Source organism: Taudactylus pleione, unplaced genomic scaffold (genome assembly GCF_031769625.1).
Source record: "Taudactylus pleione unplaced genomic scaffold, aTauple2 ptg000238l, whole genome shotgun sequence".
NCBI lineage: Eukaryota > Metazoa > Chordata > Amphibia > Anura > Myobatrachidae > Taudactylus > Taudactylus pleione.
In genome coordinates, this window is record NW_028284640.1 from 114427 (window position 1) to 126829 (window position 12403).

Here is a 12403-nt window from a genome sequence, read left to right on the forward strand (position 1 = left end):
CCTCGGACGCGTGCTCCCAGTTCCATCATTACGCACTGTCTCAGGACTTCCTAGCGCACAGCTCAGATGTAAGAGAGTTCCAAGGCAGTGCAAAATGTAGGGGGCAGGAGTGTACACCCCTGTGAGGGAAGGGGCAAATATATTTTTTGTGCGGCTCGACAAATTTACTAAAACTTGATAAATGGCCCCCAGCTGAAATATTTGCCCTGTCTACATTGTAAATAAGATTGTAGTATGAAACATTCTAACACATCAGGTGAGTGGAGCAAGTTATTATGAGGAATAGGCGAGGTTTAATGTAGCGATTAAAGGCTTGAAAGACCCAGCGAGTGTTTAGTGGCATGACGAAGGGTGGTCCAGAAAATAGAGGGTCAAAACAGAGGCTCTGTATGGGACAATACCTTGACATGAGCTGTAAGTACATGTGACTTTCCTGTGGGCTTTGCTGGTTAGGACTAGAATGTTTGTGCAGCTTCCTGTGCATAGTAAGCAGTAAAGCATAGTGGCTGGCAGGAGACACAAGAGGAAAGGTCAGACTGCTGAAGGCATAACTGGTTGGAGTGGAGCTGATCAGTGGCAGACTACTGGCGAGGAAGTTGCAGTAGTCTAGCTGGGATATGATTAGTGCACACACTGGTATTTTAGTTGTTTCTTGCATAAGAAAGCAGAATAGTAATGTGCAGAACACTGTGACATGACTGGGACTCAAGTAGTGAACCAATACGTTTTCTTGAATATTAGTTAAACCGACAACTGTCTACCACCACTGTGTATAAAAGACCGTCACAGTTTAACATACATGAATTTGCAGACAAATAAAAGTAGCATTTAGTGATTGTATATCATTCACATAGCACTGAATGCATGTCTGTGTACTCTGTAATAACAAAAACATTTCAGGCACATCCAGCGCACATGAGCATCACTCTAGAGGCGGCATTCTCTACCTGTAGTGGCGATTTCTGCCAGATACTTGCACAGGGTAGAAGGCAGGGACGTGTAGTTGGAGGAGGCAGAGATTTGATGTAAAAATTATTAATACAAAGAATATATTTATATCTTATAAGCATCTTCTTTGTTTATTGAAATAATTTTTGTAGTTATCGCTCACCAGGTTTGTGGGGACTGCAGGGAGACGAGAGATGAGGCAGCAACAGCTCAGCCTCGCTTCTGTATAGTCAGACACTACTTGCAGAGCTGGGGGTGGGGCCACTCCATGGGCAGTAAGCTGCACAGAAAGAGAGCTACGAGGCATGCCTCTGAACATGGGGGGCGCGCCTTGAGCACTGATGGACACCTTGGATGTGTCATGTGACCAGAAAGTGCACTGCAGTGTTTAAAGATTGGAGTTCACTGAGCTCAGGGCCTGATTCAGAGCCGGACGCTATTTGCGCTCGCTCGTTCAGAAAAAGGGTCTGGATATTTAAATTGAGCGCTCGCTCTTTGCAGTCTGTTGACGCCTCTATGTCTGAGCGAGCGAGCGAACGAAACATGCGCTCGCTATTTTGTAAAGACGCCCCCTGGCCGCTCGCATCCTACGTCATCTCCGCTATTTATTAGATTAATCGAGTACATCGAAAGGCGTCTGAACTGCTCGCAGTGCTTGTGGTAGGATTTTCCTACCGCAATCATGCGAACAGTTCAGGCTAAGAGACGTTGCCGTGATGCTGCTTTGTTAATTATGCACACCCTTAAAACGCCTGGTTTGACCGTTTGGCACGCCTGCGTTCGGATCTCCACTCCCCGTTTTCAAGCACCTTCCCCTGTTACCACCCACAAAGGCCTCATTCTGTCAGATTAGCAGGCACTCGCTATTTTGCGAGCTCTCGATTTCCGACTGCACTGACTGGTTGGCGCATGCGCATTACGACCCATACGCATGCGCAGTTGTGTGAACATCGCTCGGAGCAAACGAGCGGCCGCTTACGAGCGGCTCTGAATCAGGCCCTCTGTCAGCAGCAACAAGAGAAGACACAGTGATGCAGGTAGGAGAATCAATGGACCCTGAAGCTTAGTGTAGTGAGGGGAGAGTTAAAGTGAGTAGGGGGTGAGACAGGCTCCCAGCACTCAGACCCATCTCCATGTGTGCCTCCACATCCATTGATCTCACCGCACGTCACTGGAAGAAGGTGTATTCCCTTATACATATAATTCATTATTATTAACTTATTTTATCCTCTGCCTGGTGCACAAGTGGTAACTGTAAATAGATATTATTGTATTGACAGAATTGTCTAGAATTTAAATGTCTTTGACAAAAATCTTTAGAAGCACGAACTTCTGAGCTATTTTGGTGAAAAGAATGTTGTACAAAACACTCTGAATGCTCCTGGCCATCACTGGGCTCTACATTGTACACTGGGCTAGCAGGTACTATGTACAATCCTGTGCATTGATCGCATTACTTCTCTGTAAGCCTAACCCCCAACCCATTAAGCCATCCTCATTACCAGTTTGGAATGTATTTGCATAATGTAATGGTTCCATACTTTGGTCACAATGAGTGATCAATCTGCTTAAATAGAAATACACACCCTAAAACTTAACATCAGCTAACTTATTAGTAATGTTAATAATAATATGTATTTATCTAGAAAATGTTTTATCAGTAATAAAAAAAACTATTGTGATTAATATATTTTTTTTCAATGTTACATTTATTACCATAGAATATAGGCCCTGATTCAGAGCCACTCGTAAGCGGCCTCTCGTTCACTCCGAGCGATGTTTGCCCAACTGCGCATGCGTACGGATCGTTATACGCATGCGCGAACCAGTCAGTGTGGTCGAAATTCATGTGCTCGCAAAATAGCGAATGCCGGACAATTTGAGTGACAGAATGAGACGTATGTGGGTGGTAACAGGGGAAGGTGCTTGAAAATGGGGAGTGGAGATCCGAACGCAGGCGTGCTTAAAGGTCAAAACGGGCGTTTTATGGGTGTGCATAATTAAAACAGCAGCGTCATTGACCACGTCACTGGGTTGTTTTATAGCCAGAACTGCTCGCAAAATTGTGGTAGCAAAAACCAACCACAAGAATAGCGAGCAGCTCATACCCTGGTCGATGTACTCGATTAATCTAATAAATAGCGGACATGACGTAGGATGCGAGCGGCCAGGGGGCGTAGTTTCCCAAAAAACGACCGCAAGTTTTGTTCGCTCGTTCAGACCTAGAGGCGTGAAGAGACCGCAAACAGCGAACGGTTCATTTGAATAGCCACCCCTATTTTCTGGACGAGCGAGCGCTAATTGCGTCCGGCTATGAATCAGGCCCATAGATCCTATTCTCTCTCTCTCTATATATATATATATATATATACTGTAATAAAGTTAGTGGAGGAATGCCGTTTCAGAACCCGTATTTTCATGTTTTTTTACATTGCAGTTTTCAACAAGCTTTAAGATCTTTATTGATAACTGGAATATACAGACTGCATTGTGGCTGAAGAGGTATGAGCGTTCTCCATCTGTGGCATATCAATGTATTTCAACACTATTTCTCCATTAACTTATCTTCCGATTGTATATCCACATCTGCCTGGTGCTTATGAGGTTGGAACATATAGAGTAGACACTGTTTAAGAGCTGATAAAGTTATAAAAAAAAAAAAAAGATTTGCTGTTTGATTATATTATATATTTATTTTAGAATTTTATAGCAGATTCTAAAGAACTTGTATCTACACACGAAATCTCCGTATCTATTTGCCACTGTTTTATGGATGGTGTGGAACTTGAAATATGTTGTTCCCAAGGCCTGTTTAATATAATGGAGCTGATGAAGGGTTGGTGGAAAAATGGGCGTCAATTACACAAAACATATTTATAGCAGGTGCAGAGTGTTTATACTTGTCCGACACCGGAGCCATTCTGGTCTACGCCTTCTTTGGTGCATGCTCTATCTCTCTGAATATATCACCAGAAGGATGGCACCACCGGGACAGCCCTTAAACCACCCGTGTGCGCTCATTAGACTCCTAAGCATACGCACAGTAGAATCGGGCAGATATGCTAACAAACTGGTGTAGTACCAAAATCATTACATATACACTGATACCCCTCCCTGCAGAACATCACCGTATCGCTATGAGACCACCATGGAAGTATTAGGATTCCTGTGGTCTGTATAAACCAATACCATACAATAAAGTGAGGTCAGAGCTGTTTCCTATAAATTAAAACACTTAATTTCATCATATACATTGATAATTAAGAGTATTTAGGCCATATCATAGGCTATGGCGGACTGTAGTGTTCTGAATGAACGTCTATCTTAACAACGACAGGAGAGGGTTGCTGATTCAGAGATGCGTGCTGTCGGTCATAGATGCATACGTGTACTTGGAAATAAATGCCGATCTCCACCTGTATTCACAATTGGCTGCATCTATGTGGCCGCACACCATTCATCTTCTTGTGAAAGAAGCCGCCATCATAATATGCGCACATTTGCACTAGCCCTATACCTGGAGCAAGAGATCTGTCTGAAATCAATAGGTCTCCTTGTATACTGAGCTCTGATGAGCCCACAGTTCTGCCTACATGTTTATTACACGCCCTTAGAACATGTATCCTATGCATCAATGGCCGGTTGCCAGAACATCTGCACACGCTAAGCCGCTTAGAGATGCAGCTGAGAGGCGCGTTTCGCCCGTAGTAGCACAAAGTTGCATATTCTCGCCAAGATCCGTTTGCAAAACGCAATCGGCCCCACGATGGGACAGTATATTTCCAATCAGCCCCCTCTTTACTGGGAATGATCTGGCTGCAGTTTATTTTATATATATATATAAAAATAGGAAGCCCTAATGCCTGGCCAGCCTGATAATACATGTGACACTGCTATGACTGCTCTGTGAGTGACTGTTGCTTTATGTATTCCTCAGAGTCTGTTATGAACGTGCCACTTACAGCCCCACCGCTCAAACCTTCCTACTCTCCGCTGTCTGGCACGGAGTATATCCAGGGTATTATATGACCTTCTTTACTGGCAGTTTAATGACACTAGCGGCACGAAATGTAAGTACTTACTGTTGCAAATGCTAATTGTTTAAACACATAGGGGGAGATGTATCAAACGTCTCCACTTTCTCCCTCTCTAAGGTTTGATACATCTCTCCCCCCATAGAATTTACTACAGAAGGAGAACCTATTTCCTTTTATGCCATACGACTCAACACTGCTAAAGGATAAAGAACTAGGCGGCTCCAGTGTTGATCAGGTCTCCCACATGAGACTAAGCACCTGCAGTACAGTGTATCAGAATGCAGTGGAATCGTCCTGCTGCACTGTCTTTCTCTGACACAGTCCCTGCCAATGCAGTGCGGGACATGAAACGTACATTGGAACATGGGACAGAAATAATACTGTAGTATTTCTGTCCTCCTATATATCCTGCTTTCTGCAGACCACTGAAAATAGCTTCATGGAGCCTGTGCGTTGTTTATACAGTATATGTTTTAAAGCTGCATTAAAACTTAGGGCCTGATTCAGAGACGGACGCTCTGAAAGAGCGCTCGCTCTGAATCAGGGCGTTTTTTTTTCTTGTGCGGACACCTGGCCGCTCGCTTAGCTGTAGGTGAGCACCCACAGCTATTGCGAGCGGCCAGGATGATGGTCGCGTTGGTCAAGACCATCGTGACCATCGGGGCTTGCGACGAGACCCTTGTGGTAGGGTCTCGTGGCCGCAAGAACCAGAGAGCTTTCGGCTCTAATAGAGCCGGAAGCTCTCCCACTGACATCACTGGTGATGTCAGTGGGGCCGCCCACAAATGTTTGTGAAGCCACCCCCCCACCACGCCTACAAAACGATCAATATCGACAGCCGCCCCTTTTGTAGTGAGCCACGGAGCGAGAAAATTTCTCTCTCGCTCCGGGGCTTGCGCACACGCAGTGCGGCCGCTGTGTGTGCGCAGAGCCCAACATCAACCCGCTTGCGAGCACTCAAGTGCTTGCGAGCGGGTCTGAATGAGGCCCTTAGTGCTCTGCAAGCTGATTTTTTTTTACGGATGGTCGCGGCATTTTAGAGAATTGGGGCCCAGTTAATAAGGGGTTACCACAGTAGATATCAGAGTGTCAGGATGAATCACATGCCCCAGTCTCCATGGTTGCAGCTACCAAATGGATCTCCCTGTCACAGCTTCACACATGCCCGTTTTTTGCCAGGGATGTGAGATGAACCATGGAGCCTATGGTAATAACAGTCTTTCTGGTGAATGACTCCCTGGGTAGGGGGAAACTTTCACCTTACTAAGAATTCTGCTGTAAAAGGACCATATTACCCAAAAGTTAGTTTATTTTTATTAAAATATCACCTAGTTTTAGATACGAGCTGTAAATGTGCTCTGTGTAGGAAGAAGCTATAAAAACATTCAGCAGTTTATGAGAACTATTTATCAAATCGTATTTGCAGGGGACCCACAAATATTAAATATCCCCAGAATGTAACAAGGAGGGACCACAGCAGATAGCTCCGATATCTGCCGGGATCCCTGAATTCCAGACAGCAGAAGCAGCCCCCATAGGTTTCTATGGGGACTGCTAGGCTGTCAGATTTACCCAGCTCCAAAATGTGAAGCATTCCATAGCTTGGCCCAATAGCTAACGCCAACATTTCCTGGTGTAGCCTATGGGCTACATTATCAGAATATCCTGAAGCAGACAGGTAAAGTGATTGTGGATGCGGTCACTTTACTTTTATTGATCGCTGGGACAGACTCCTATTGGAACCTCCATTGCTGGAGCTATCCGATATTATGGAATCCTTACTATCGGATAGAGGGCCTAATTCTGAGCGTTCGCAAGCGGGTCGATGTTGGCCAAGTGTGCATGCACACAACGGAGGCGGCTCTGTCGTGCGCATGCGCGAGACCCGAATAACGACGGCCAAGCCATCGTTATGGGTCTCGCACCAAAGGGGGCGTGCTGTCGATGGTGAGTGACAGCACGCCCCCTTTGGTGGGCGTGCCGAGGGCGTGGCTGCCCAGACGGAGGCGTTCCCATGGGAACGCCTACTGTCTGGGGCCGGCCCCACTGACATCACAAGTGATGTTAGTGGGAGTGCTCTCGGCTCTGATAGAGCCAAAAGCACTCCAGGGCTTGCGGCAACGAGACCCTACCACAAGGGTCTCGTCGCAAGCCCGATGGTCGCGATGGTCTTGACCATCGCGACCATCTTTTTGGCTGCTCGCTATAGCTGTGGGTGGTCACCCACAGCTATGTGAGCGGCCAGGAGGCCGCTCTTGAATTCAGAGGGCCGGCCCTGATTCAGAGCGAGCGCTCTGTCAGAGCGTCCGGCTCTGAATCAGGGCCAGAGACCGCATATATAAAATATGCCCCTATATGTGAAGGTATTGGGTTATTTGAATGATATCACTGACCATCAAGTACGTATTTGCCCCTTTTCTAGAATACTTCTACTACATACGTGTGTATTTATACACTGTACAGCTGTAGCATTTTAGTATGTAAGTTCCAGTGAGCCGTTCACTCCATCTTCTGTTCTATTTTATGTTTATTGCTGTGTTCAAGACGTGTTCTACTTGTTTCCTATATCGTACTGCACTGGGACTATATAAGAAGTCTAACATCTTTTCTGTTAGATAAGAAACAATGTCCGCCACCACTTTCTAAAGACGCCGGAACTAAAATTAATATATGACGTGATGACATGGATTGCAACACAAGTGGCGATTAGCTACACCGTGGCTCCGTTTGTGCTCTTATCGGTGAAACCGTCCCTACAGTTTTACAGGTAAGTTCAAATAAGTGAGGTCTATAAAACGTCATATGCGCTCTTCAGTCTATGTGACACAGAGGGAAATTATCTTACACATTTAAATGCTGTGTAAATGGCAATATAATTTTATAAGAAAATATTATATAACATTTATACTTAGGGGCCTATTAATGTACAATTGCGTATATAAAAAAAAAAAGCTCCACCCATTCTCATCTCTTATAACTGATAGTCGTAGAGATAAAATATTAATTGTCTCACCAATATACCATGACAGCCTTGCCACAATATATGACGACAGCCTTGCCAGGAGAGTGCATCCAATAAGAGGATGATGGTGTCCTAATTAACCTCTTTTCTGCTTGTTTATTGCAGTGGCGAAAACAATTAATGTGCTGGTTCCCACCCGGGAGTAAATTGACTAAAGTGAGAGTTTTTAGTATTGAAGATGTTGTCCATAACAACCAATTAGATTCTAGCTATTATCTTCTAGAAGGTGCTAGTTAAATGTTAAGTACAATCTGATTGGTTGCGATGAGCAACATCTCCACTTCCAAAAACTCTCACTTTAGTAAATATACCCCCTGGTGTCTCTAATGTGCAGCTAGGAAAAGGAGGGAAGGAGCCTCCAGCCCTCCAGGGAGGAGCAGAGGATCCCTCTCCTCTGATAATTAACCCATAAGGTAGACGTGTTAACTCCATCGCCATGCCCAGGGCTGACAATTCAGGCTCGTCCAGACTGCCTGATATTTGATATACGTGTTTTCTCCACTAGTCCCATAATCTGGTCAGTGGAGGCACCATGGCAGAACCATGTTCCGGTGAGAGGAGGTGGGCAAGTATGGCCAGACATGGGGGTAAATTTACTAAGCAATGGTTTTGCCCGTTTACATTTCAGGGTCAAACACCCCAAGTTTTAGCTACTTTTGTAAGACACCACTTAGTAAATTGACACCTTACGATTAGGAGCGGGCATGTCCATGATCAACACTAGATTGCTGTGTAACAATACATATGGCCAGGATTTTCCTACATGTGGGAAGAATATTGCATTTGCACTCCTTGCCTTGCAACATGGTTTGTGTTGGTGCACATCTACACCCCTTTGAGTTTATGGCTGATTAACCCAGTTGTGGAATAAACAAGCTGCAGGGGTAAGTTGAAAAGAGGGGGGAAAAGCAAATAAACATAAAAGAACAGGAATCTGTGGGCTGATTGAGTCATTTCCCAGTGAAGATAAATGAGCTTGGGATGACGGATCTTTTGTATATTCTGAGAAACATAGGGAGCTGTTCTTGTTTATTGTAGGATACCTTTATTAAGAGTTTTCTTTCTTGGCTTCAACGATATACATAATGTTCTAAAGCTAATACGTGATTCTTTTAAAGCTCCTGGTATTACTGCCTCCACATTATCTGCCTATTGGTGCTGTTAACCATGCCAGCCCGGGCACGGAAAAAGGGTAGGACGGAAAAGGAACCCATGGATCCTCCGATGGATAAAACTAACAAGGACGAAACCAATTCAGAAAACAACAGCCATGCCACCACAAACAACAACAGCCGCCAGCGAGAAGAGACATCCTGGAGGCGCCCCAGCGCTGCGCAATGACTGGCGGATGACATTTTCTATGTTTTTAAAATTCGATTTTTAGAACCTTCAATCGATTTGTGAATTGTGCACAGGACAAGATGGTATTACACAACATTCTATGTAAGGATAGCACTGCAAGGGAAACTCCAACACCACAATGCCATGTGGGCCTAGCCTTACAATATTTCCATTATTTTTTAATGGGCACTCAGGACTTGTAACATACGCTCTTAGGACCATGTTATTTGTGTGTTCCTTTAACGAACGTATGATGTCTCCAGGCACTGCAAAGGTTACACAATTTGGGCACAAAAAAAAATTCCTGAAATTAATTCTTAACCCTTTGCCTTAATCCCACTCTGTACTGAATGAAATTACTGATGTGTTGGGGGCGTGGGTACAAGTAATCATTCTCTTAATGGTGCTGCCAAGGAGAGTAGTAACTCTGCTAAGGACGCAGTATTCTAAAGTGATTCTAAATAATAGTATGTATAGCGCAGATCTGAACTAACATCACTTGTGAGGCACGTTGTCTTGTAGTCCCAGCCATGCAAAGAGGTCCACCCAACTAGGCCACAGCCATTAAGTGAGGTGACCCGTGAGAAAGAACATGTGGTATGGCTTGGGAGGTTGCCAAAGCACCTTCAAGTTACCACGTTTAGTGACTTAGCATGATTTGTACAGCAGATGAAATTCTAGAATAGCAAGTTTCCAGGTCCCTACTCTTCTAGTTGTCAGCATACACTGACACATTTTGTTGTTATGTTGCGGATGAAAATGTGTGCGGGCGATATTCACAAAGGCTGCTACGGTTTTCATGCTTGCATCATTTTTTTAATTTTTTTATTCTGTTTCACCGATTTATGAAAACTTGTCTTTCCACAGTTCATGTTTTCAGGAGTATGTTTAAATAATGATCCGGGGTAAATTTAGCAACTTAGCACTGAAGTACAGATTTTGTAGATCATAGCATGCTCTAATATAATGTACCTAACAGAAAAATCTATAGTTGTCCAAATTCAGGTAAAACAGTGGTGGAATTTCCAAGCCAAGCAATGTCCCAATGAGGTTAAGGTAGGTTGTGTCAGGAGGTGCAAACCAATGTGCAGCTGGGGCTTTCTAGCAGAATTCGGCAAGTATTAGGAATTCCACTCGCTCCCAAAAGATATCAACACTTTCCAAATTTAAGTGTTGGACTTTTCAGCCTGTTGTATTTAAAGGCTAGGGATTCCAGCAATTAGTTCGGGCAGCCCCTAGCAATGGGGGGGGTCTCATGATTTATGTATTACATTAGGTAAGAAAACATAACAGACTGATGAAACGCTAGTAACAATGGGGGAGAAAGACCCTGACTGCAGATTGAGTAGTAACTGTTAGCTCCTCATGTATTTACATTTTTTAAACAACATAATTTCTTATTTACTTGTTGAATGAATGTAACTGCAGAAGGGTAACATTAAGTTGTTGGTAGAGCTGGATAGCTTAATGGCCTGAGCACACGGACCTCAGCTAATTCTACCTCTCCTCCGCTCCGATTTTAACAGGAATGTAGACGGAGAGCTTGTATGAGGTTCTTACTTGTACAGCGGATGTGCCATACTGGGCACTGCATCTGTGCATTTTGCTGGATGGGCACATTTATATTGGCATGAAGTAACATGACCCATTCATGCACTGTGATAGGCGCATGCCTCATATATATTGTGTTCTCAAAGCATAATCATTAGCCATTATAGGTTAATATACTGTTACTTCGGTGCTCGATTTAATACCGGTTCTTCCGGTTTACCAAACTTGCCTGAAACCTTGTCCTCAGGTGTCCTCCTCCAGCAATGACTCTGACCTCGACTTTGCCTGTTGATTTTGCACCACTATTACTGTTTGGGTTCCCTGATCCAGTGACCTTGATCTTGACTTTGTACCACCATTTGTCAATCTGGTTCCCGACCTTGGTCTCCCTGACCAGGTCTTCTTCCTCTATTATCGATGGACAAAACCGTAGGAGTAAACACCTATAACTGTGTGCAGAAGTTCCAGTGGGAATAGAGTTATAAGCGCATCCAGCTCTAAGGGAAAACGGCAGCTATAGGTTAAAAACACGAGCTTGAGTTATCTGTGTTCACAAAAAGGCTGCTTATCGCCATAGAGAGATAAGAATGACCAAACAGGGATGGGGGAATGTAGAATCTTTTCCCAGGTTCCTCTTCAGGCACCTTCTTTGGGAACCGAACCAGAATCTTCTCCTTAGAGATAAATGATCTCCGTGTGAGCTTCCGTCTCTCCTGTCTAAAACAAGCTGGAGTGGAATTAGCTAATGTTCCTTTGCTTATGCCCCGAGATCATCACAACCCTACTTTTCCAACAGCTTCAACTGTTGCACCACTATCCTCCGTCCAATACGCTGGCACCTCGTCTCCTTTCTACTTTCCTATATTGTATTCGGCACAGGATAAGATTTTAGATAATCAAGTTAATTCCTGAATAATTCATGAGCATTGTAACCTATGTGTTCTGCAGGGTATTGAATTCCCGTCCATTAATTCATGATGTGTTCTTCTAAATAGACTACAACTTTTAATTTTTTGTACTGTTTAAAATTAAAAAAAGAAAAAATACTGATTGTCTCCAGATTTCATTGTGATGTGAAGGTGAGAACGTGATTTTGTCTAATAGCGTAAAGAAAAAATGTACCCAAAAACATAAAATACGGTATTAGGTATATGTTACTAAGTCAATGCTAAATTTGATTTCTCAATCACCTGTGATGCTCCATTTGCAGAACTGCCAGATTCCTGATGCCTTCACTGTACCCATGATGCTCTGCCCCATACTTCCAATACAGGCCTGATTTACAGGGGCAGAGCTGTTGTCAATGCCCCTCCCATAGTGTAAACTTAATTTATGTGCATCAGGACACAAATGGCAATACCGCAACGGCTGTGCCTGTTTAAACTATGCGGCTGTGTTTGGTATATTGCAAGGCTGCCTGGGCACTTGATAGATGAGGGAAATAGTGCCTCACAGGTAAGTAAAAAAAATAAATAAAATTTTACTAAACATAGTAGACAAAATT

At 44.0% G+C, this 12403-nt stretch overlaps 1 protein-coding gene across 1 annotated transcript in view; it reads left to right on the plus strand.

The window, feature by feature from the left end:
- MBOAT2 (membrane bound glycerophospholipid O-acyltransferase 2) overlaps nt 1-11915 on the plus strand; it is a 92207-nt gene extending 80292 nt beyond the window's left edge. The window contains exons 8-11 of the mRNA XM_088479528.1: nt 3386-3450; nt 4886-5018; nt 7601-7752; nt 9126-11915. Of these exons, the coding sequence (XP_088335654.1) occupies nt 3386-3450; nt 4886-5018; nt 7601-7752; nt 9126-9348 (573 nt within the window). The 3' untranslated portion in view covers nt 9349-11915. The remainder of the gene's footprint in view (nt 1-3385; nt 3451-4885; nt 5019-7600; nt 7753-9125) is intronic.
- Nucleotides 11916-12403: the final 488 nt, after the last annotated feature.